The 25411-nt window shown below is 36.6% G+C and overlaps 2 protein-coding genes across 6 annotated transcripts; one reads left to right on the plus strand and one right to left on the minus strand.

Moving 5' to 3' along the window:
* Positions 1-1341: 1341 nt before the first annotated feature.
* LOC107560446 (ADP-ribosylation factor-like protein 13B) lies at positions 1342-13798 on the minus strand. 4 transcript variants are annotated; one of them, XM_016244634.1, is made up of 10 exons: positions 13780-13798; positions 7551-7664; positions 7344-7423; positions 7003-7252; positions 6652-6757; positions 6275-6480; positions 2876-2972; positions 2512-2779; positions 2315-2431; positions 1342-2091 (listed from the first exon to the last, which is right to left on the minus strand). In XM_016244634.1, coding segments are annotated over exons 1-10 (1305 nt in total). In that variant the 5' UTR covers positions 13782-13798; the 3' UTR covers positions 1342-2026. The 4 variants fall into 4 exon arrangements, with proteins under 4 accessions (XP_016100120.1, XP_016100117.1, XP_016100118.1 ...); XM_016244631.1 differs by lacking the exon at positions 13780-13798 and adding an exon at positions 9323-9653; XM_016244632.1 differs by lacking the exon at positions 13780-13798 and adding an exon at positions 9323-9652 and having other exon boundaries at positions 7353-7423.
* A 589-nt stretch (positions 13799-14387) lies between these two features.
* LOC107560445 (membrane transport protein XK-like) lies at positions 14388-22686 on the plus strand. Of its 2 annotated transcripts, none has more exons than XM_016244628.1 (4): positions 14388-14736; positions 14806-15308; positions 20166-20431; positions 21354-22686. In XM_016244628.1, exons 2-4 carry the CDS (start codon positions 14908-14910, stop codon positions 22109-22111), a joined length of 1425 nt encoding a protein of 474 aa, XP_016100114.1. In that variant the 5' UTR covers positions 14388-14736; positions 14806-14907; the 3' UTR covers positions 22112-22686. The 2 variants fall into 2 exon arrangements, with proteins under 2 accessions (XP_016100114.1, XP_016100116.1); XM_016244630.1 differs by having other exon boundaries at positions 14830-15308.
* The last annotated feature ends 2725 nt before the right edge of the window (positions 22687-25411 follow it).

Genomic DNA, 25411 nt, shown 5'->3' on the forward strand with positions numbered 1-25411 from the left:
TCGTTCTGTCTGTGTGTGTGTGTGTGTGTGTGGGTGGGTGTGTGAGAGAGAGACCATGTGTGTGTCTGTGTGTGTGTGTGTGAGAGAGAGAGAGAGAGAGAGAGAGAGAGAGAGAGCATGTGTCTGTCTGTCTGTCTGTGTGTGTGTGTGGGTGGGTGTGTGTGAGTGTGCCCGTGTGCGTGCATTAGGTCTCACCCCTTTATATCTTTGTTCTGCATTATTGGCTGATATTATTTTGCCAAATTCTATACAAATGCTCTCTGTGGCAGTCATGCCTGCGTGTGTGTGTTTGTTTGTTTGTTTGTTTGTGTGTGTGTGTGAGTGAGTGAGTGAGTGAGTGAGTGAGTGAGTGAGTGAGTGAGTGAGTGAGTGAGTGAGTGAGTGAGTGAGTGAGTGAGCATGTCTTTTATACATTGCATTTGTGCTCTAGTACCAGGCCTTCATTTCTGTGTGGAAATTTTAGATTTATGCCGGATTTATTTATTTATTTTGACAAATGAAAAAAATATATATACATTTTTTCACATTTCCTATTTATTTCAATGTGGAGTCATACTGACCCCAAGGGACAGATTTGTAAAAAAAAAATGTACATACCTTCAGAACAACCGAATCAAGCCCTTTTTTATTTTTTCAATGTCAATACAGATAGAAAATGTTGAAAAGTCACAAAATCTTATTACACTGAGATGAAGGGAACCTTTTATTTAACTAAAGAAAATTTGATTGGGGTCATATTGACCCCAAAGACCTATAAGAGTTAAGAAAACTTTCCTGGCTAACCAACAGGGAACATTCTGGGAAGGTTCTCTTTGGGTTATAAAATTAAACTTAAAAGGAACCTACAGGGAACGTTCCTATAACGTTCTTATTTGGTTCCCAAATAATTCCCAAAAAATAACCAAATGGGAACCATACGGGAACGTTCTGTGTTTGTTTGTCTATAGACTGTTTACTTGCCTTCAGTAAGCTTGAGAACGTTTTATGGTAATGTAATTACCATTTAAAAATAAAAGTTGCAAATTGGCTGAGAGTTATGGAATTTACATGTAGGGCTTTTATACATTGTAAAGTTTATCCCTCACAGCCTCATTTTCATCCAAGAAAAAATAAAAAATGCCATCTACCATTAGGTCTAACCACCCGCCATATAAAACCCACTCAAAACACACACAGCCATAACCAGAGATAAGAGATGCATTTTCTGCTCTTCAGGTCTCATTCACCAAGCTCCGCCGGTTACTGACAGACATCAGTGTTTAGTTAGACTCGGACTTGAGTCCGACTCTTCCTATTTTGGACTCTGACTCGATTGGTTAAAGACTCGGAGGTGGACAGGATTTATTTGTTCATTTATTTGGTGGAAAAACATCAGGGACAATCATTTTGAGCAAGCGGTATACCATAATGCAAATTTATCTCCATATAAACCCGTCACACACATATGAAAAGTACAAATTGGCTAAATAGAAATGGATTTATATATGCTTTTTAAAAAGATACAAATAAAATTTTCACACACACAAAAAATAGGAATAGTCTTATCCAAACCTCAAAAAAAGAACATCTCAGATTTAAAAAAATAAATACAGTGAATGCAATATACTTCATGATAAACCATCCTGTTTATCTATCAGAATGATTCATCATATACTGTCTTAGATTATGTGAATAATTTATTATACAAAAATCTCATTTTCATAAGAAAGCTAGTCAGTTTTCAGGACAGACCTTCTTGAATGGATGCCCCATTTTTAGTATAATTCTTTCTCAATCATTTCTCAATCTCTTAATACAATTACAATACAAAGTATACATATTTTTATGAACGTTGCCTTGTGTCTTTGCAAAAGTATTGATGATGATGTTCTAGCCATTACAAGACAGGAACTTCTGTTTGCAGACATTGATAGCAGACTTCTGTTTGGGTAAAATACATCAATAAATGGTTCAGCATGTTCATAGGTCATCCATTTCTTCAAAGATCTTCATTCTGTGTGATGACGTCCATGATCCTTTTTCTCTATTATCCCGAAACCACGTCCTGTTCCTGTCGGGCTTTTAGAGCCAAAATTGCTTTTCGGTAAAGGTCTATTAGGAAACAGGTAAATTAAATGCTTTAAATTAGTCTCCTACTTTTCTACAGATCAGGGCTGTCTGCGTTGAGCAAATGCTTTGGCTTGTTTTATTGTTTTAATATCAGTGTAGAACAATTATTGCCAATAAGTATATAACATTTCTCCCACAAGGCCTAAATTTACCCCAAGAGCAGCCATGATCAAAACGAAGTGTTTTAGAGGTCACTGATACTCACTGAAAGTAGTTGAAAGATCAACAGGCTGTGTATAAGCTACTGGAACTTCCTCAGTGTTTATCTTGTTCTTTCGTTTTACTTTAACCGTCTTCTTTTTTCTCTTTATTTCCTCTTTTCCTGTGAATAAATAGGTTAAAAGGATGAAATGAAATAGAATATGGTATTTCATAGTTTTAATGACACTTAAGTTTCAATACCTCTAGAGGGTTTGGAGACCTCGCTGTTGGGGGACTCTGGTAGACCGGAGTTCTCCTCTTTTACTTTGGCTTTGCGTTTCATTTTCCTTTGTTTGGGAGTCAGTAATGCACTGCTGGCTTTATCTTTCTGGTTGCTGTGGTCCTGTTCTGCTTCATTTCCTTCGGTCTCCTCCACCTCTTCTTCATTTACTCCTCTGCTTGGACTCTCCTTCTTAATTTTAACCTTCACCTTCTTCTTCTTGCTTATTTTCTTTTTTAAAGAGTTCTCCTACAAATGCCAAGGGTAAATCAATAAGTGAAGTCAATTAAACAACAGTACAGATTTGTGTGTAAAAAAAAAAATTCCATGATAAAGATATTTAACCTTATTTAGAATATTTTTGATTGGATGAAGAGTCCCATTTTTCCTCACAGTTTCATTGTGCTGTTCTTGATGGATGTCTGTTTTGCTTGTACGTGTTCTGTAAGACAAGATGAGATGCATACATCTTATTATCTTAAATGTACACAAATGAGATAAGATGCATGCAAATGTTCAAAAGTTTGGGTCAGTTAGAATTTTTTCTTATTCAGAAAGAATGAATAATAAAATGTTAATTAAAAAAAGTGATAGTAAAGTGATAGTTTTACAAAAAAAATCTTATTTTGAGCTTTCTATTTATCAAAGAATCCTGAAAAAAAGTATAATAGTTTATATAAAATGTAAAAAGCAGTACAACTGTTTTCAACATTGACAAAAAAAAAAAAGAACTGTTTCTTGAACACCAAATCAGCATATCAGAATAAATTCTGAAGGATCATGTGACACTAAAAACTGTTATAAAGTAATGGCTGCTAAAAATTCAGCTTGGCCATCACAAGAATTACATTTTAAATATATATTAAAAGAGAAACAGTTATTTTAAAGTGCAATAATATTTCATAATATTAACATTTTCTCATCTTTCTGAAAAGCGAGGTGTGCTCTGATTGGCCAGGTATCCAGTGCGTTGTGATTGGTCGATTGCCTCAAGCGTTTGATGGAAATGTTACGCCTCTTACCATACCGTGATGCCCTTTCCCAGCGCGACGAGACAAAAACAATAAAACCCATTACAAACGAGGCATTTGTTGCATCCAGTGGGGACATAATTAGTGATTATAACGACTTATACTGTCTTTTTACGCGTTACATTGTATCTCGCTGCATAAACATAAAACCATGTCTGCATTTGTGATCGGAGAAATGACAAACAACAAGCGCTACTCTACACTGCTCAAAACTCGCGTTTGAATCGTCAGTGGTAAATTCTTTAAATATGAAAACACTTACAGTCTGCGAGTCAGAACAGACGGCATTGTAGGCTACTTTACCAGGCTCAGGAAACAGTCCTCCGTAAAATGCGTTGCATTTCTGGAACAGTGTTGTAAATACAACTTAACTGCTGATTTCTAGTTGTGTCCTCTTTTAGAAGGCCAAACTAAGTATTTTCGCTTTCGCAACGAAACGCACAGCGTCTCCACAACATGGCGACGGCGGCAACAATACTACAGCGAGAATCAAAGTTACGCCTTCTTTCTTTGCGTGAACATTTGGGCGGTGTTATGCAAATCTTCCCACACAGTGACGTAGACACGTGGGGGCGTGTTTAAACAGAGTTTTAGGTAGGTGTGGACGAGTCTTAACTTTTATTAAGAATATCTCTTTGGGTTTGAGACTTTAGTCTTTGCAACTTTAGGGATCTTATCTATTCATGAACAGCTTTTAACACTCCAAGGAGAAAGGAAAACTTGAAATCACATCATATGACCCCTTTAAAAATCTTACCGATCCCAAACTTTTGAATGGCAGTGTAAATACATATTATCTTAAACAAACGCAGCTCTTACTTTTCCTCTTTAGATTTGTTCCGGTTCTTCTCCGTTTTTCCTCTCCTTTCTTTTTCTTCTGGCCCTAATGGTCGCCTCCCATCTCTCATCACACGGGCACAGAGGTCAGGGTAGTCCAGGCACACAGCTCGCAGTAGCCATCGGAGACCTCGCAGGGTCTTTCTGTCTGACCAGCGACGCAGGTCCATTGAGGCAGAACATGGCTCCTGTAGATTAAGAACAAACCACTCAAAATGCACTGTAATAAAACTACTGGTAACCAGCCAGAATGTTGCCATAAACTTTAACATGACATATCGTCAGTTCCCTTACTATGTCCTGGAGGTTAATCATACGTTTTGAATATGTCAGAATGTTTATTGTTTCACAGTACTCACAATGTGGCAAAGGGAACGGCTCTGGTTGACCAGCCTCTCTAGGGAGAGAATTTCAATGAGTTCATTTCCCAGAAGAGCATTCATTTTGTCCTGTTTATTTGCCAGCCTGTTATGAGATATAGAGGTGGCCAAAATAAGCTGGATTGCAGGCAAAATTCTAAAAGTCACCTATTAGACACATGGTTTAGTACTGCTATTTGAACCTTGATAATACTGAATTGTATATTGATTTAAAACCTGGATAGCTTAGAGCATTGTTAAAGAAAATACATTTTAAAATATTATATGATTTATAATAACCTGATATATTTTCATCAAAAAGATGATTTAATAATTATAGAAGTTTCTTACACAAGAAGAGGTTTTCCTGCTACTCTTGGATGCTTCAGTAAATCCACCAGAGCTTCTCTGACCTCTTTCATTCGTTGTCTATCACTGGAATCCACCACAAAGATGATGCCGTGAGCTTCACCGTAATGCTCTCTCCAGGACCCCCGAACCTCAGGAGCCCCTCCCATATCCAGTAAGTTAATCAAGTAGTTCTCCACCCTTAATTCAGTGCGGACACATCCATGAGTGGGACCTACATCTCCAGGGGGCACTGAACAAAGTTACAAAACATTAACACTCAACAAACTGATGTCAGTTTAGCAGATCTCTCACTTATATACTTATACATTTATTAAATTTACCTAAATTACCTCTTAACATCCCTCTGACACAAGATGTTTTTCCAGCTTTGTCCAAGCCAACCACTAGAACCGTGATCTTCCTAGAAAATTTTTAAACAAGGTTACTTGCATTTGTTGATAATAGGCTGACCTCTTCTGATCAGCAACAACAACAACAACAACAAAAATCATATAGAATTGTATAGGATTTAACAAGCGCTACTCTACACTGCTCAAAACTCGCGTTTGAATCGTCAGTGGTAAATTCTTTAAATATGAAAACACTTACAGTCTGCGAGTCAGAACAGACGGCATTGTAGGCTACTTTACCAGGCTCAGGAAACAGTCCTCCGTAAAATGCGTTGCATTTCTGGAACAGTGTTGTAAATACAACTTAACTGCTGATTTCTAGTTGTGTCCTCTTTTAGAAGGCCAAACTAAGTATTTTCGCTTTCGCAACGAAACGCACAGCGTCTCCACAACATGGCGACGGCGGCAACAATACTACAGTGAGAATCAAAGTTACGCCTTCTTTCTTTGCGTGAACATTTGGGCGGTGTTATGCAAATCTTCCCACACAGTGACGTAGACACGTGGGGGCGTGTTTAAACAGAGTTTTAGGTAGGTGTGGACGAGTCTTAACTTTTATTAAGAATATCTCTTTGGGTTTGAGACTTTAGTCTTTGCAACTTTAGGGATCTTATCTATTCATGAACAGCTTTTAACACTCCAAGGAGAAAGGAAAACTTGAAATCACATCATATGACCCCTTTAAAAATCTTACCGATCCCAAACTTTTGAATGGCAGTGTAAATACATATTATCTTAAACAAACGCAGCTCTTACTTTTCCTCTTTAGATTTGTTCCGGTTCTTCTCCGTTTTTCCTCTCCTTTCTTTTTCTTCTGGCCCTAATGGTCGCCTCCCATCTCTCATCACACGGGCACAGAGGTCAGGGTAGTCCAGGCACACAGCTCGCAGTAGCCATCGGAGACCTCGCAGGGTCTTTCTGTCTGACCAGCGACGCAGGTCCATTGAGGCAGAACATGGCTCCTGTAGATTAAGAACAAACCACTCAAAATGCACTGTAATAAAACTACTGGTAACCAGCCAGAATGTTGCCATAAACTTTAACATGACATATCGTCAGTTCCCTTACTATGTCCTGGAGGTTAATCATACGTTTTGAATATGTCAGAATGTTTATTGTTTCACAGTACTCACAATGTGGCAAAGGGAACGGCTCTGGTTGACCAGCCTCTCTAGGGAGAGAATTTCAATGAGTTCATTTCCCAGAAGAGCATTCATTTTGTCCTGTTTATTTGCCAGCCTGTTATGAGATATAGAGGTGGCCAAAATAAGCTGGATTGCAGGCAAAATTCTAAAAGTCACCTATTAGACACATGGTTTAGTACTGCTATTTGAACCTTGATAATACTGAATTGTATATTGATTTAAAACCTGGATAGCTTAGAGCATTGTTAAAGAAAATACATTTTAAAATATTATATGATTTATAATAACCTGATATATTTTCATCAAAAAGATGATTTAATAATTATAGAAGTTTCTTACACAAGAAGAGGTTTTCCTGCTACTCTTGGATGCTTCAGTAAATCCACCAGAGCTTCTCTGACCTCTTTCATTCGTTGTCTATCACTGGAATCCACCACAAAGATGATGCCGTGAGCTTCACCGTAATGCTCTCTCCAGGACCCCCGAACCTCAGGAGCCCCTCCCATATCCAGTAAGTTAATCAAGTAGTTCTCCACCCTTAATTCAGTGCGGACACATCCATGAGTGGGACCTACATCTCCAGGGGGCACTGAACAAAGTTACAAAACATTAACACTCAACAAACTGATGTCAGTTTAGCAGATCTCTCACTTATATACTTATACATTTATTAAATTTACCTAAATTACCTCTTAACATCCCTCTGACACAAGATGTTTTTCCAGCTTTGTCCAAGCCAACCACTAGAACCGTGATCTTCCTAGAAAATTTTTAAACAAGGTTACTTGCATTTGTTGATAATAGGCTGACCTCTTCTGATCAGCAACAACAACAACAACAACAAAAATCATATAGAATTGTATAGGATTTGCTAGGCTGACAGGTACCTCAGTGGTTGCTGGAGTTTGGAGACCCAGCTGCAGCAATTGCTCATGAGGTTGAACATGTTGACCTGAGGAGGAGAACACCAGGGAGAGAACCATCGTCTCCTTAACTCATACCTGAGAGCAGATAACAGGGATGCGCGATCATTTGTGAACCTGGACCACAAAACCAGTCTTAAGTCGCTTGGGTATATTTTTAGCAATAGCCAAAAAAACATTGTATGGGTCAGAATTATCGATTTTTCTTTTATGCCAAAAATCATTAGGATATTAAGTAAACGATCATGTTCCATGAAGATATTTGGTCAATTTCCTACTGTAAATATATAAAAACTTAATTTTTGATTAGTAATATGCATTGCTAAAAACTTCATTTGGACAACTTTAAAGGCGATTTTCTGAATATTTAGATTTTTTTGCAACCTCAGATTCCAGATTTTCAAATAGTTGTCTCGGCCAAAGATACATATTGTCATATCCTAACAAACCATACATCAATGGAAAGCTTATTTATTCAGCTTTCAGATGATGTCTAAATCCCAGTTTCAAAAAATTGACCCTTATGTCACATTTGTACTCATGGTCTTAGAATACATGTAAACCTCAGCTGTTGTGTCTCGACAGGCATTAACCTTAAGAATTAGGGATTCATTAGTTACATGAATTTCTGACACCCACACCTACCCCGTAATACCTGGAATGCTTGAAAATTAATAGCATGGTAAAATATAGGATCAGTTTTTTTTTATTTAAGGTTATATACACACTTCATTTTACAGCAAAGCAAAATAACAAAACCTCTAGTCTTCTTTTCATACTTAAGAATCAGCATAAGCCAACATTTTTCAGCATTTGGCATTTTATAAATTCATGGCTTTAAAAGATCAAAACACTGCAAAAGAGCTGATTAGGCTTTGTTTTTGAGCCAACTAGCAGAATAAGCTCAGAATAACCAGGTCATATTCAGATAGCAGCTGCCTGTCCTCAGATGTAGTCACACAGTAGTCTAATTACATTTACAGGTGCCCGAGATGTAGGAAGATTTGCGATCTCTGTCCTTGGTCCATCAATGTACATCTGCTCAGTCCCATAAGCCTTTAAAGAGTAAATTACGCTGAGCTGATTAGGCTTTGTTTTTGAGCCAACTAGCAGAATAAGCTCAAAATAACCAGGTCATATTCAGATAGCAGCTGCCTGTCCTCAGATGTAGTCACACAGTAGTCTAATTACATTTACAGGTGCCCGAGATGTAGGAAGATTTGCGATCTCTGTGCTTGGTCCATCAATGTACATCTGCTCAGTCCCATAAGCCTTTAAAGAGTAAATTACGGTTCTCCTTCTGAACACTTGACCCCTTTACCCAAGCAGCATGCGCTGCTGTAGCCCACCGATCAATTACTCTCTATATTTGTAAATGTAAAATAAGTGTAAACATTTTTTTCTACATAATAAAACTTTCCAACTGATACCTATAATTAAGGATGCTACAACTGTCAGTTCTAAACTGCATATTTGACTATAGATACAGGGCATCAACATGCTAGTGTGGATTATAATACAGACTGTAAACTGATTATAGGACCAAAAACTCTGAAAAATTTCAGAGTGTTTGGAGACCACTATATTATTCAGTGTAGTCCTCTGCACGATCACATGTGATCATAAACAGCAATAATGAGTATACAGACATATGCAGAGACATAATACAGCACATCATATCACATATATAGCGTATAGTCAGTGAAAAATAAATAAAACTATCATACATTACTCACAGTAGTATGTCAGACTCCATGCGTTTTTGTTCATCTCTCCAGAGACATTTTGCACAAGTCTGCTAAAAACTAATCAGGCTCTACTTATTCCACTAATCCTGTCACCTCATGTGGGAGGAGCTTAGAAGGAACACCATCACATCCTTATAACCAATCATATGGGAGACAGGTGACAGCTGCCATTCTGAATGGTTTTATCTGGGCTAAATGTAGACATCTGCCAGGCTATTATAGGCCAAATATACGTAAACATCCTCACAAATACTTAGAATTTTAGCTATACGAGTTATATGAAAAGTCCATAGACATCTGCTTTGAGGTAAATGAGAAATATTGTATCTACTACTCAGTCTAATACACATCATAGCGTGATGACATTTACACACCACTGACAGATAAATAATCCAGGGGACGCAGGCTCACTTGTACGTGCTTCTAAAATCTCCATCTTCTGAAGACTATTGCTGCTGCTTAACCAGAGTTAAAATCAACATCAAATTAAAATGGACAAGTCTTATTTTTTATGGAATACTGCAGTAGGCTATTGTAAATGATTTATCCGTGCACATCACTATTTTTTCATTCATGTCCCCTCTTAATCTTTCATCAAAAACATTAACTTCCCCTCCCCCTTGAAACAACATCTATTCTCTGATGATGTGTGCATCAACGGCGTAAGAGCTGGCCAATAATCCATCCTGTCCTGTCCACCAACCTGTCACTCATATGAGGTCACAGCAATTAGCAGACAACAACGATCCAATGAAATCCTGATGAATTCCCAGTGGGGGAATTTCCCACCCTACGTTTTTTCTTGTTTGAGAAGCCGTTTCACTCAGATATACATCACAATAGGGAAAAAAGACATTCCTAACTTTCATTTCATGCTGGCATTATTACAGAAAACTAGAAAGGCCTGTTCAAACCAAGGATGGTAACTATAATGATAACTAATTCTAATTCCACATCACAGCTATAATGATAACGAGACAGCCAATCAAAATCCACCTTTAAAGAACTTAAGCTTTTAAATAGGTAGACAACAAAACCTCTTTAATATAAATATAAATAAAATGTGAATAATATAAATATAAATAGTCATGTGCATAGTTTTCGTTCTTCATGTGAACGGCTTTTAGCCTGAATTTTTTTATATGAAATTTCATTGTCATTTTTAGTCGATGTATGAAGCCAAGAGAGTTCATAGCAAGTTCATCACATTAACAATTATCATCCAAATACTTTTTGTCTCAATTTTGAATAGTATCGTTTTAAAAAATGTCTTTAAAATAAAATGACACTTGGTTTGATATTTTGTCAATTCAATGACCTTCATTCATTTTTAAGTGTGGCCAATTTTTTGGAGCCATTGTATATCGTCAGTTATACATTTTACAGGAAGTCTAACAGCATCACAGTATACCACAATCAATTTCAGGTGAAATTTCAGTGACCTTACAATGTCTATCTTTGTGCCCTTAATTCCTGTCAGGAAGACTGTAATTATGATAACAACATGTAGTATCGGTCTCAACCCACATCAAAGTCTGCATCTATATCTGTCACGGTCACAAGATTCCAAATAAAAGGTTGTTCCGAGCACAATACACAAACTGCGCTGAATCTCAACCTTTATCTAAATCAGCTAAATTTGAATAAACAAATATGTGACATAGGCGTTAGGAACGATTATCTGCTCTAAACACTTCCTGTTTTATCAGCTGCTTTTCATTTTCCAAGAATTTTAGAATTACAGCTGAGAACATAGTGTTTACTTCTGATAACTGGGAGGGTCTGATAAGCTGCAGTATGGAGTTTCCTGAGGTGTATGATAAAATTCTGACCACCAGGGGTCCAATTCAAGACATTTATTTTTATGTTTAGTCATTTCAGGATCTACACTTGAAACATATTTGGTGGTGACACAGTTTTCACTCAGAAATTGCTTGCAAGTTTCACAAATAATTGCAAAGAAACAGCAAGTAACACATGCATTTTGAAAGTAGAAAGACTGAAATAGTATTTTCTCATACTCCAATAATCTTAGTTTTTATATATAACTTTGATAATTCCTTTTTCCAGTGTATTGTTAAGAATAAAAAAACACTTTAGGCATGCGTCCACATCTATCAATTCGAGTGATTCTCTGAAAGATCAATTTACTGAAGCTAGTTTCTACCACTTAAAACCGGATGTGAGGCAACTGCCAAAACAAAACAAAAGCAACATCCTCTTTACTCCTCTCTAGTCTGATCTGATTAAGTAATTACTTGCAGGTGCTTACTTCATCTGCTGACTAAACTCATGTGGAGCCTTGAGCGCAGATACAACCCCTTGTCAGCTGGCCATGACACACATGGAAACAGCTCAGTGGTCATGTTGCCGGTCCTTACAGCGGCTCATTTAATACACTAGATTCCATGAATCACAAGCTGGACAACTGCATATACCACATTATCTAAGATCCAAGAATTCCACAAGCTCATGAGTTTTACTAATCGCTGCATTATCCTATGATTGACTGGGCATTTGTGAGTTTGACGACTGTGGACCTGAGTCAGAGCAGGCCAAATGCATTTGTGTACTGATCATGGTTAGTTCAGTTTAGGACAAGTCTGTGGGGGTGAGAAATCGGAACAACAGCACTACTGTGTGCCACTCCACATGTAGTAAAGATATTCAACTGAAATGCTAAATCTCTATAGTGATAATTAGATTTTTAAAAAGCAATAAACATTCTAGGATGTATGTGCTTTCAAATAGCCATTGTTAGTTTTTTTTACCATGTGGCAGCCATAGGCAATGGCTGTTTGCAATGCGAGTATTTACAAGGGTGGTTTATGACCATGTGAGGCCCCTGGGGCACCAGGCTCTCCCTTGAATTGTACTGTAATGTCTAAATTGAGGTACAAGTACAAGAGAGTTGCAATTGTGAGAACCACCACATGTGTAATGTATTTTAAAAGCAGCACCAATGTATCGTGACAATATAAAACATCAAAGCGCTTAAAAGGAGATATTTCTAATTTCTACAGTTATTTAATTTGTTCCTGTTGCTCAGTGGTAGAGCAGTGCGTTAGCAGCGCAAAGGTCGTGGGTTCAATTCCCAGGGAACACACATACTGATAAAATAATGTATAGCCTGAATGCACTAAGTCGCTTCGAATAAAAGCGTCTGCTAAATGCACAAATTTAATTTAATTTAAAGGGGTAGTTGATTGCGATTTCACTTTTTTAACGTTAGTTAGTGTGTAATGTTGCTGTTTGAGCATAAACAATATCTGCAAAGTTACGAAGCTGAAAGTTCAATGCAAATGGAGATATCGTCTTTTAAAAATCTGGCAGTTTAATGCCTACAAAAATGTCTGGTAGGGACTACAAGTTACTTCCCGGGTTCGTAACAAACCCAGTTAAACCCCGCCCTCGGGAACACACAACAAAGGGGGCGAGGCCATGCCGTGCTGCTTTAGAGAAGAGGAAGAGAAAACTAGAGGTGCAAGTGAAAATCTATTCATATATGATTCGCGATTCTGTCTTCTAACAATTCTAATGGATTCACAAGTTTCAAAATCAATGTTCTAAAGCAGCGGTTCTTAATAATGTTCCTCGCATCCCCCTGCTCTGCATCTCTCTCTCTGCATGATCCTCTTCAATAATACCCTCTGCTTCTAAATCCGGCTCAAACTGATAAGCGATATTATTAACGACGCAGTGGTTTACTATACAACCGGAGCACATGCTGTTGAGGTGAGGGGCGGGATGTTAGACGTGCACTAGAGGCGGTTGAGCCAATCACAACACACTGGGCTAGCTAACCAATCAGAGCCCATCGCCCATTTCTGAGGGAGGGGCTTCATAAAAGAAGGAAATCATCAGCCCTTACTTAAAGAAGGGACAGAGCGGTGTGGAATAAAGGTAAATTGAAAAATAAAGAGTTTTTTTTTTTTTTAAACAAAGCATTAACATGTTAGACTGCACCCCATAAACACAATCAAGCCTAGAAAAAAAAAACAGTGAACCACCCCTTATTTTGCTAATGTTCACTGCTACAAATTCAAGCGGTGTTAGTCTGTCTGTGTATCAGTTTTACACCTGCAGTAGTTTGATTCTGGGTGTCAGGACATAGTGGTACTCAATTCAAGGCCCCTGCGGTCAGAGACCCATTGACCTGGTAAGTAATATGTCCTTGACTATACAAATGTAATGTACAATTGGACAGATGGCAAGCTAAAGCCATTTTCTCATGAACAACTGAACATACAAAAGCAATCATTATTTGCATTGCGGTTTGAGCAGAAATCAAGGAATTCAGGCTTTAAACATTTTTATATTGTGTTTCAAGAACCGTTTTTTCTTGTATTAGCATGATTAAGATTATTAACGAATATTACAGAAAAGGAGTGTCTAGATACTTGTATGAAAGCATAATTGGTTACATGAAAAAAAGCTATACTTACATTTTTGAAAAGCATCAGATCATGTTGTGCTGATGATCGTTTTTGCTCTGCTGTTCACATAAGAAAATTCATTAAGATCTGCAAGACAAGCAAACTGCTATATATTATAAATTACATATTTTCCCAAGTGTGTTTTATAAGGTTAGAATGAAAATATGCCCTTATAAAAAGGTAAAAAAATGCCCTTATATAGATAATAATATGCTTGAAAATCATTTTGAGAAGGCAAATTTTGCACTTAATTAAAAAAAAAAAAAATTCTGACACTGGTGTGATACAGGTAACTTTTCTAAGCAAATGAATTTCACTTTCAGCACATATACATATATTTATATATTTATTAAGTACTAAGTAACAGCTGGCTATATTTGTACTCCTGCATTATTCTTTTATTATAAGATATTTGTCCACAAATCTCTAAGCAGTATGTTTTAAAGCCTCTCTGCTGTCCCCTACCCTTGCATTTCATGTGAATAAATAGACAACCAAAAAAAGAAATGCTAATATTAAAGAGATAGTATGGAATATGCAAGCCAATGGGAACGAGTAACTGAAGGTGAACTATCCCTTTAAAGCCTCAAGGATACTGCCATCTGAACACTTGACCCACTTGATACTGCAATTGCTGCCATAAGTTTGCCCTCTTATTCAACTGCAGTGAAAAGAAGATACAGAACATAGACCTATGTAATGCCTGTAATATGCAATGCCAAGACACAACCAAATTGGTTACCTACAGCCGCAGTGCACTAGGACCCGGGGGATTCCAGCAGCCAGAGACAGCGCAGGCTTTCAGTCACTGCATGTCAGGACCGGTTTGTTTACGGTCTATGGTCAGGAGTCGGGACACACCTGGCTTTCTGATCCGAGACAATTCCGTTGAAAGTCTCTCTTCGAAATGGAAATGATCTGAAAGATTAATAAATCGAAGTTGGCTGCATCGTAATGTCTAGATGGGTACGTAGCATGTTTTAAAACAACAGAAGATCACTTCATACTATATACTTCGGGTACTTTCCTTCACAGAACTGCATATGTGGCATTGTGCAGAGTCGAGTTCACATATGGAGCACGAGGCGGTTCATTTGAGATCCGAATCGCCGACGATGAAGTTTCCTGAACAATGGCATGGATGCTGCTCGGATCGAGCCATATAAAGCGCACGAGAAGTGGAAGATGGAAAACAACAAGCCGAGAGAGCACGACATCACGGAGGTGGTGGCGCAGCAGTCCGCCGCGAACCCGAGTGAGAACGGCCTCATAATGGTGATCAACCACGGTAAAGTCCATCCACCCTTCAGCGTGCTGTGGGCGACCGTCCTGTACTGCGCGGAGTTCATATGTGCCTCGGTGCTCAGCAGAACGTACCAGAAGTCTGACGACGTTGTGTGGATGGGGCTGACTATTACATTCATGCTGGTTCCGTCGGTTCTGACCCAGCTCACGCTGACGTTCGTACACCGGGACTTGGGGAGAGACCGACCCTTTGTGCTCTTCATGCATCTGCTTCAGATGGGGCCTATTATAAGGTATGAGCTTGAGTGAGAAGACACTTAAAACACACACGGGCCAACATACTTCAGCATGTTAATAATACACAGGTGTGAATGTTACTCATGGTAGGTTAGTTTCAGTCAGGGATACAAAAACGGTGAGCATTTCCACAATTATTGCCCGAGAATAAAAGTGTTTACTGAACACGCATTGACCTTTTGTGGCAGTGTGTTGTGAGTCATGTTATCACAGTATATGAGGTAAAATGTCACAATAGAAACTGACATTAAATAGCAGTATAAGCTTTCAACTATAGTTAAACTTGAAATGGTTATGAAATACAAGATAACTAATGAAATTGCACAAATGTAAACAGCAACGTATAAACACATCAAACCATTATTTGGCCTTCCGATAAGTATTTTTTATTTTGTATGTATATACAGTAGGAACAGTATTTTGGACCTCATGTATATATCTATATACACGTTTCTTCTGCAAGGATGCCTTCATTTGATAAAAAGTGACAGTTAAAACATTTATATTTTAAACTATCTATTCTTTCTATTACATTTGAATATACATACAAATAGCTTGTGGATTCACATCAAGTCTTCATTAAGTTATATACACTGCTTTTCTAGTTTAGATCTTTTGTCTTGTTTAAGTGAGTTAAGTTAATTAAGCGAGTTTTTATTAACCCCATCTGCCAATGGGGTATCAAACTACTACTTAAAATTAGGGCTGGCTCGATACCACTTTTTTAGAACCGATCCCGATCTGATACCAGAAATTCCGAGTATCTGCCGATACCGATCCGATACAGCGCAGTTTATTTTTTTTAATCAGTGTAGAATTACTATACCTCAATGTGTTGACCTGATCATCACTCTTTTGTGTGATAAACACAATCTACCACATATAGACAACTTCATTGTAAAAAGAAAAACAACAAATGAATAAATATATAATCATAATCTATGCTAAAAATACTACTATAAACTAGTGGATAATTCAGTAGCAAAAGTTACTCTAGAAAAAATCATGAGTGCACAATAATTTTATAAAATCTAAATATTTAGTGGGGGAAAAAAACATTATTTGGTGGGGAACAAATAAAAGTGAATAAGTGTAGGGCTAAATCTGGTAAAATGTTAAACATTGCTCTTTGTATTGTTGTAAAATACATTCATGAAAAACAAGTAGCCTAATATATTTATATTAATTAATATACTATAAAATTAAAATACATTTCTTTTAAATGTATAGCACAGTAATGAGGCAGCAACATATGATAGATAAGACAACAAGAAAGGCTATTAATAATCTTTCATTGCGCAAAAGTGTTATAACATGATGAAAGGCTCCTATACGGAGCGACACAAAGCGCTTATGCGCATCCCGTGCGCAGAATGATGTGCTTGAAGCAACAGAGTCACAGCGCGCAGCAAAGAAAAGTTCAAAGCACTTTAAATATCATCTGTACTTCACAATGAACTATGAAACGGTCTCAGAACACCTGAAATAAAGTGCAAGGAAACTTTGTGGTGCTTGATAATGATTTTGTGCCTTTCGTGAGGCTTAACAATAACACAGAATAGTATACGCACAATAAAGGATTTGGATCGGTCTCGTCTGACCGATATCCCTGATCCAGCAGAAAATGCCAGTATCGGAGCGATACCGATCTTGAGTATCGGATCGGCGCACCCCTACTTAAAATGTTGGGTGTCTCCCAAAAATATTTTAGATACAGTACTCCCCTTGCTTCTGGCATCCATGTTACAAATTTCAAAATGTGTTCAGTCTTGTTGAGCAAACCTTGACATGTTTTCCGTGTTATTATGGTGGAGTCTAGGAGGTGTTTCGAGAGTGAAACCAAAAGTTTGCAGTGCCATTGAACCTTATTGGTTGGATTGAAATCTAAGGGTGTGTGTTGCCACACATAAACAAAACTACCATAATTTTTTCTGTCTACCGTCTGTTATTGTACTCTGTTTAAACGATACCGCTATCTGGGAATATGTGGCAGGTAACCCAAGGACAGTTAATATCTAGGTCGTGGTCATAAATATCTTCAGAGGCAGAAATCAATGTCAAGTCTTACAACTGGTGTACAGATTTATACTCTTAGCAGTGCACTACACTTGCTTTTTATGTAATTAAAAATTATATTTATAATTGTCTTATGCCAAAATGCTAAGCTGCTTATATTAAAATGCATTTGCTTATGATTTCTTACCAAACAAATAACTTGTGGTTTCACATTAAGTCTTCAGATCTGCAAGAAGTTTTTGTTTTAAGTTTATTTCTATAAAATACTGATCTATGATTGACTGTACACATACAACATGACATCTGTTTTGCTGTGTATTGTCAAGTCTGAACAAGAAAAAGAAAAACGAAAGAGGAATGCAGTGTGCAGTGTGCAGGTCCAAGTTGTGGACTAAGTCCTTCTTTGGTGTGTTGTTCTGAGGTCAGTAAGCAGTCAGTAGGCTGTAAGAAAAGATGAGGGTCTGGATCACCGCTATAAATATCTGGCACAGTGTCATAAAATCATTCTCTTGAGGAGGAAATGTCTTATCTTACTAAACTCAGATCTTCCTGTTTATACAGCAATCATCTCATTGTATTTCTTGAGAGGAGCTATTGAAGAGTGATTCTTTTTGAAGTGACTGTGGATTTATGTGAATATTTTTTCCTGTTGGTATTTGGCATACAGTTAGTTCTACATGGGCTTGTCACATTATTAGGGTTTTGTGGTTTACCAAATTTGGGCTGAAAATACAAAAGTTGTATGTTGAATCCTGATAAAGTAATCCCACTGTATCCTTCGGATAGGAAAAAAGCATTCACCATTGGCAAGTATTAAGTATCGAGAACAAAATAGCCACCTTCATCATCTCCTTATATAATAACAGGGCCCGTAGTTGCTGTGCAGAAACCAAATACTGTCTTTAGTAATCATTTTACCAAGCTCTGAATAATAGCCTTATAACAGGCTCTGGTTTCTTTGTGCAGCACAGGCCAAGAGTTCTAAAATGGCAGACAGCTTTCACTTTATTAGATTACAAGTGACCCACACTTTGTAGATGCCATAATGTTGTGCATCAGATTATGCCAAAGTGTAACAAGCCTTGAATAGCTTTATTTTTTTATATATAATATTTCTAGGTGCTTTGAATGGATTTGATATTTTCTCTGTGTTTCTTATACGAATTTATAAGCTCACAAAATAGTATCATGTTAAACGAACACTGACAATCAAACATTTTATATTAGTGTTTGGGTTGTAGACTTAATTTACATGTTTTTGAATAAACATGGCCACTCATGCAGACTGGAACAGCCTCTTCTGCATGCTGTGCAGCTAAGTGTTAAAATTCTTGCTCCGAGCATCCTTTTCACTTTACAGCTAAAGAGGTGTTCACAATGACATTCGCTGTGATCAAATGAGCGGAAGTCATTTATGTTCATTTAGAGTTAAAGCTCGGGTTCGATTCGAGGCGACATGAGTGACATTGTCATTTGGTGAAGGGACAGTGTGAGCAGAGTGTAACTCACGTGATCTGTCATCTGATGCTTTACATGCAGCAGTTGAGTAGGAGTGCCTATTGCCAACCAACCACACAGAAACATAACAAACTTACACAATATAATCATGCAGTTAGTGTGAATTGCATTTAACCCAAGAGATAATATTTTGAAAAATGTTGGTAACCAAACAGTTTTGGTTGCAATTGTCTTCTATTGTATGGAGAACTTCTTCTTTTATGTTCCACCGAAGAAAGAAAAGGATGACCTCTCATTTTTGGGTGAACTATCCTTTTAAGAATATTGCTGTTATGTTTTGTGATCATATATAGTGAGTCACACTCAATGAATTTATACAAAGAAAAGCATTGCATAAAGGGTTGCGTGAAATAAAACGATTTCATAACACAGCCCACTGGGGACTTCAGCAAAGCATACTGTATGTATACAGTAGACTATTAAGGAAACTTTTATGCTCACCAAGGCTGCAATACTGCAAAACAGTATTATTGTGAAATATTATTAATATGTAAAATAACAATATATACAAAATATAATTAATTCCTGTGATGGCAAAGCTGAAATTTCAGCAGCTATTACTCCAGTTGTAAGTTTCTTATCATCATTGTCTTATTGTCATAATTGCGCTGCTTAATGTTTTTGTGCAAACCATTCTACATTTTTTAATAGAAATTGTTTGATGAATAAAAAGATGAAAAGAGCAGCATTTATTTGAAATAGATATATATATATATATATTAATGTCTTTACTGTGACTTTTGATCAATTTTATGCATCCTTGCTGAATAAAAGTATTAATTTCTTTTTAAAAAAAAATCTTACTGACTGCAAATTTTTAATGGTGTCGTGTACATAATTTTATAAAATCTTACTTGTTTATAGATACATATTATAGTTCACATCAGTGTTGGGCTGAAATGACTTGTTTTCTGTGATTGTAATAATGTTAAGCATGTTCACTCATGTGGTAAATTTAATTTGATTGCAGTTTAAAGGTAATGCTTTATTGAAATTAAGAGTGAAATGCAAACACCACTGTTGTGAAGTTTTCACCCAGAATGAGCACTGACAGCACACTTCTCATATTTCAGCAAATTGCAAGCTGATAAACTGGTTTAAAATAGTTTGATCGCTAAGATTTTGCTGCCACCTTGTGGAAACTAACTGTATGAGTAGTAAAAAGTCTGTTTTGTTTGCTCAAATTGGTCAATCATGTCAGAATTCAAAGTTTTATTACTTTTTTGTTTTGTTTATAAATCAGTTGCCATATCCTCAAAATCCATTTTAAGCAACAGAATCCGTTTTTTAGTATCTGCCTAATTCCTTTTTCCTTTCAGGTGCATTGAAGCTCTTATTGTTTACTGTCAGGGAGGAAAAAAGGAGGAACCATATGTTACAATTTCAAGAAAGGTCAAGCTAAAGCATGGCAGAGGCTTAGGCCCAGCCTTCGAATGTGAGATTGGACATTCGGAGCGCAAACTAGCCGTCCACCGCAATGCCTTCAAACGCACAGCTGTCATCCAGGCCTTCCTAGGCTCCTCTCCACAGCTCACACTACAGCTCTATGCCACCATTCAGGAAAAATATGTCCTTCCCACACGGCGTAAGTCTGAATTCTTTACCAGATACCAAATGTAATGCTGGTAACACTTTACAGTAAGGTCCCATTAGATAATGGTAGTTGATGCATTAACTAACATGAAAGGAATAGTTTACCTAAAAATTAAAATGTACTTATCCTCAGACCGTCCAAGATGTAGATGAGTTTGTTTGTTCATTGGAACGGATTTTACATCACTTTCTCATCAATGGATCCTCTGGAGTAAATGGGTCAAAATAAGAGTCTAAAGAGCTGATAAAAACATCACAGTATTTCCCAAGTTACATTTTAATCAGCTGTTTGGACTTTCATTCTGATAGCGCCCGTTCACTGCAGAGGATCCATTAGAGAGCAAATGATGTAATGCAAAATTTCTCCAAAACTGTTGTAATGAAGAAACAAACTCATCTACATATGATATGGCCTAAGGGTGAGTAAATTCTCGTTATTGGGTGAACTATTCCTTTTAACAAACAATAAGAATTACATTTGTTACAATATTTATTCATCTTTAGTTAATAAAAGTACAACTGTTCATTGTTAGCTGAGGTCCATTATATAATATTTACAGACACAACATTTGTTTTAATAATGTATTGGTAAAAGTTGAAATTAACATGATCTAAGATTAATAAATGCTTTAAAAGTATTTATTTCTAGTTATACTTTATATTTTCACACTTATAAAAAGGCCACCTAAAAATTAAGTGTGACCATATTTTTATTATTATTATTATTTAATACACGAGTTTCACAATTTGAGTTGAATTACTGAAATAAATGAACTTTTCCACGATATTCTAACTTATTGAGATGCACCTGTAGTTAACTAATGTTAACAAATGTAACATCATTGTAAAGTGTTACCATAATATTTGTATTTTCTATATTTTTACACTAATGCTCATCCTATTTGTGTTTACAGTTGCCCTGATGATCATTTCCATGATATCGATCGTATACGGAGCTTTAGTTTGCAGTGTTCTGGCCATACAGATCAAGTACGATGACTACAAAGTGCGAATGAAACCTACTGCCTACCTGTGCATGATCCTCTGGCGAGGCTTAGAGATCGCCACGCGGATCACCACCTTGGTGCTCTTCAGCACAACCTTTACAGTCTGGGTGGTCCTGGTGGGACTGACCAACCTGTTCATCTTCTTTTTCCAGCCATGGGTTGAGTTCTGGGCCAGGAAGGCATCACTGCCTGAGAACATAGAGAAGAACTTCAGTAAACTTGGCACCACCGTGGTGCTCTGCATGGTCACATTTCTCTACGCCTGCATCAATATTTTCTGCTGGTCCGCCGTGCAGCTGGACCTGGCTGACCACGACCTGGTGGAGAAACAGCCCCGCTGGAGAAGCTTGGCTGTCTACTACACCCTGCGCTTCATGGAGAATGTGACCCTTATTGTTTTGTGGTACCACTTCAAGTCGGACTTCTATGAATACGTTTGCACACCGTTGCTGGTGGTGCAACTTATCGTGTGCTACAGCCTGGCTGTACTCTTCATGCTGATCTTCCATCAGTTCTGCCATCCGTGCCGCAGACTTTTCCACTACAACGTTGAGGACTGTCTACGTTGTGCTTGCTGCTGGAAGAAAAAGCAATTGCAGCCACCTGAAAACCATGCACATGGTCTACATGCACCTCCTGACCTCACCAACCACCTGATAGATTGAGAAACTGATGTTGTGGATGATATCATGGAGGCAGCATGAAAAGCATCCTCTGTTCTGTTATTGTAGCGCTGTTTGGGGCCATGCTAGGCATATTTGCACATATCCTGACTCGGGAGTATTATATTTAGATGATGAACTCTGCTATATCTACTATCCTTAGTGTGAAGGAACAATTGATTTTATATGGTTTTAAAAGCTTCATGAAATTTGTGTTTTATGCCGTTTGGAGCTGTCCTTCAAAGAAGGTGTAGAGCATGATAACCTTATTACGGTGATGTGGAGAGGGTAGCTCATCATTTATTAATTGTAGAGCACTGAGCTATTTCTTTTTGTTGGCCATTGAAGACCAAAAAATGCCCTCGGTTGAGTTATGCTGTGATGATTTACAAAGGCAGCTTTCAGTAGAGAGCTGCATGGCCAGTCTGTAGGCCAGGTGCGTGGGAATTGTGCCAATATTGGAGCGATGAAAGGCACCTGTTGCACTAACATTTTCCAGGGAACTGTGACTCAACAAGCCAAAGAGCCTCTCTTACTTTTCTTAAGCTTGCTTCAAGAGTCCTGTGCTTTAAAAAAAAAAAAAAAAACACCCATTCGATTTAGAGAACTTTCTTTAATGTTGGCAATTGAACTCGCATTTGCCTTAATATTGTGAGACTGTAATTTTGTGCCTGAATAGACTAATGTTCTTAATTTTCCACTGCAAAAAGAGATGTTTGTTTGTTTATTTTGTATGGAAATATTTTTGCCTGTGTGATTTTTGCCTGAATTATGTGCCTCTTCACTACGGTGTTGGAATAAATGAATAAAGACACATTGAATATCTGATTTGTGCCTGATAATCATGATTCTGAACTAAAGCATGCCTTTACAAAAGTGTTTGGCTATTAATATAAAGATGTTAAGGTGAATCACATGAAACCTGTTCAGAACATGCCTAGATCATATTTTAAATCAAAAGAAAGAAATACTTTACATATCTACAAACCCGATTCCAAAAAAGTTGGGACACTGTACAAATTGTGAATAAAAACAGAATGCAGCATGACATTTCAAAATGTCTCACTTTCGACATTTGATGTTATCTATATTCTATTGGGAATAAAATATAAGTTTATGAGATTTGTAAATTATTCCATTCCTTTTTTACTCACAATTTGTACAGTGTCCCAACTTTTTTGGAATTGGGTTTGTACATTACATAAATATTTTACATAAATGAGTTAATACTGTAATGTGGGGGGAAACTTTTTTTACATTACACATTGTAATACATGATTAAAATAGTCATATACATAAGGGCTTTTTTTGCTGCTTTAAATATAAAAACAGTATTAAGAGGGTTTTTTCATAGTACACTGGCTTTAGTAATCTAAATCATCACTGAGCATAATGGAAAGTAACGTCAAAGTAATTTGGAAAGAAAATGTGCTCAAACTCCAAAAAATAAACACACAAAACATTTTCTTTATTATTTATACATGCATATGATGAATACAATTCTTAATATAAATAAATACAAATGGTGCTTTTCATGTAATTGGACTGGGTAAAAGGAGCCTTTGATTGTATTTTCATCTAAACCACTAGATGGCACAAAAAACTTGGCGTAGCACTTTCCAAAACATCTGCTTTTCAAGATGCACGAAGCGCAAAGTTGATAATTTGATCTAATATTTGATGTTTTTAAAAATGTTGTAGATTTAAATAGCAAATGAGAATCGCTAAAATTATTGAATATATTTTGGGACAAAGGACTTTTGTAATGATTTTCAGTTTTGTTTAAGGTAATTAAAGCAACAGTTTTTCAATAACGGAAGAATATGTAAAAGTATGGTATTTGGGGTAAAAAGCGCCCCTGCTGTTGGAGCTAAAGGCACAATAATTAACATGATAATAAATAGCTAGCTGATTTTTCCATTTGTTGCCATGACATGGTTAAATTCAGATGGTAAATATCATATATTAAGTTGGCTGTCCACCATAGAGATAATCACCATGCTTTATAATGAAACCATCATATTTCAAAATATGATATTAATCATATAATAAAATATAATTTGTTGTTACTACTGTAAATACTGTATATATTAAATTAATATGGGATCTCATTCGATGCTTTCAGAATCTTTACTTTTTAAAATAATTTTGTTTCTGAATTTTTAAATATATTTTTATATTAACACATGTAGATATGTAGAACAAATGTAATTATATCATTTATCAAAATAAGTAGAAAATAGTAGGCTACAAACTTTGCTAAAGTGATTGTTTTGAACAAGTATTAACATTATTTTAGCTAAAGTATTTGTATCAATAGCTACTTTGTGCCTTTTGCCCCATGTTGAGCCTTACCCCGTGTGTGGGGTAAAAATATTATAATATTTTTACAACAACACTTGTATGATTTATTTTCACACAAAATCTGTTGTTCCATGTTCAATACAAACATATAGCTATAGATGTATTTTCTGCAATCATGCATTATGGGCGTACACTGTAAAAAATGACTGTGAATTTAACTGTAAAAGACTGTAAAAACGCTACAGTAAAAACCTGTTAAATGGTTAACGGTAAATTCCCCTACTATATACGGTGAAAAAATGTATTGGACATTACATGTATTGAACATTACTTTTACGGTAATATGCCGTTTTTGGAAGTGAAAAAGACCGTATAATTTACAGTGAATAAACGTAAATTGACATTCCCAGAATTCCCTGTGTTACATTTCAAATTTGATGTTTTTTGTTGAAATACCTATGTTTCTTCTTAGTTTTATCTTATCAGTTTTGTATATCAGGGTTGTGTGTTACACCTAATGTTGTTAAATGAATGTTTATTGCATTATTTCAGTTTCATGTGTGTTACCATGATGGTGTTTAGTGTTTGTGTGAATGACACTGTGCACCTTCTATATATGTTATTATTTAAAAGCTGCTTGTGATGGGCTTTGGTTCATCATGTGACTTTCTCATCACCACCTGCATTTGGAGGTTATCAGTGTATTACAAAGGTGCAAAACAGATTTCAGTACTTCACTAGGTTGGTATATGAACATTATATCAGTTAATGAAAATACGGTATTTAATTGTAAATTTAAGTTAAAACCGTAATACCTAAAACGTTGCTACTGTATTTTTTATGGTAAAGTTCCGGCAACCATAGCTGCATTTTTTTTTACAGTGTAGTAAAAATATTTTTTTTTCTTAAGGTGTGTCCGTTCTATATTATATATGTGTGTGTTTGCTTAATTGTCATAACATTTAAAAGTAGGCCTATATCAAACAGCTTATTAGCCAA

This window comes from Sinocyclocheilus grahami, unplaced genomic scaffold, assembly GCF_001515645.1.
Source record: "Sinocyclocheilus grahami isolate Dianchi unplaced genomic scaffold, SAMN03320097.WGS_v1.1 scaffold727.1, whole genome shotgun sequence".
In the NCBI taxonomy this organism is placed as follows: domain Eukaryota; kingdom Metazoa; phylum Chordata; class Actinopteri; order Cypriniformes; family Cyprinidae; genus Sinocyclocheilus; species Sinocyclocheilus grahami.

What these genes read in the sequence shown, in the direction of transcription:
- LOC107560446 (XM_016244631.1), bottom strand. Translation starts at nt 9,342, where the DNA reads ATGGAGTCTGACATACTACT. An exon ending in TCAAAAATATTCTAAATAAG is followed by an intron (nt 2,780 to 2,875) that starts GTTAAATATCTT and finishes TGGCATTTGTAG; the next exon opens with GAGAACTCTTTAAAAAAGAA. An exon ending in GGTCTCCAAACCCTCTAGAG is followed by an intron (nt 2,432 to 2,511) that starts GTATTGAAACTT and finishes ATTTATTCACAG; the next exon opens with GAAAAGAGGAAATAAAGAGA.
- LOC107560445 (XM_016244628.1), top strand. Translation starts at nt 14,908, where the DNA reads ATGGATGCTGCTCGGATCGAGCCATATAAAGCGCACGAGAAGTGGAAG. An exon ending in CAGATGGGGCCTATTATAAG is followed by an intron (nt 15,309 to 20,165) that starts GTATGAGCTTGA and finishes TTTTCCTTTCAG; the next exon opens with GTGCATTGAAGCTCTTATTG. An exon ending in ATATGTCCTTCCCACACGGC is followed by an intron (nt 20,432 to 21,353) that starts GTAAGTCTGAAT and finishes TTGTGTTTACAG; the next exon opens with TTGCCCTGATGATCATTTCC.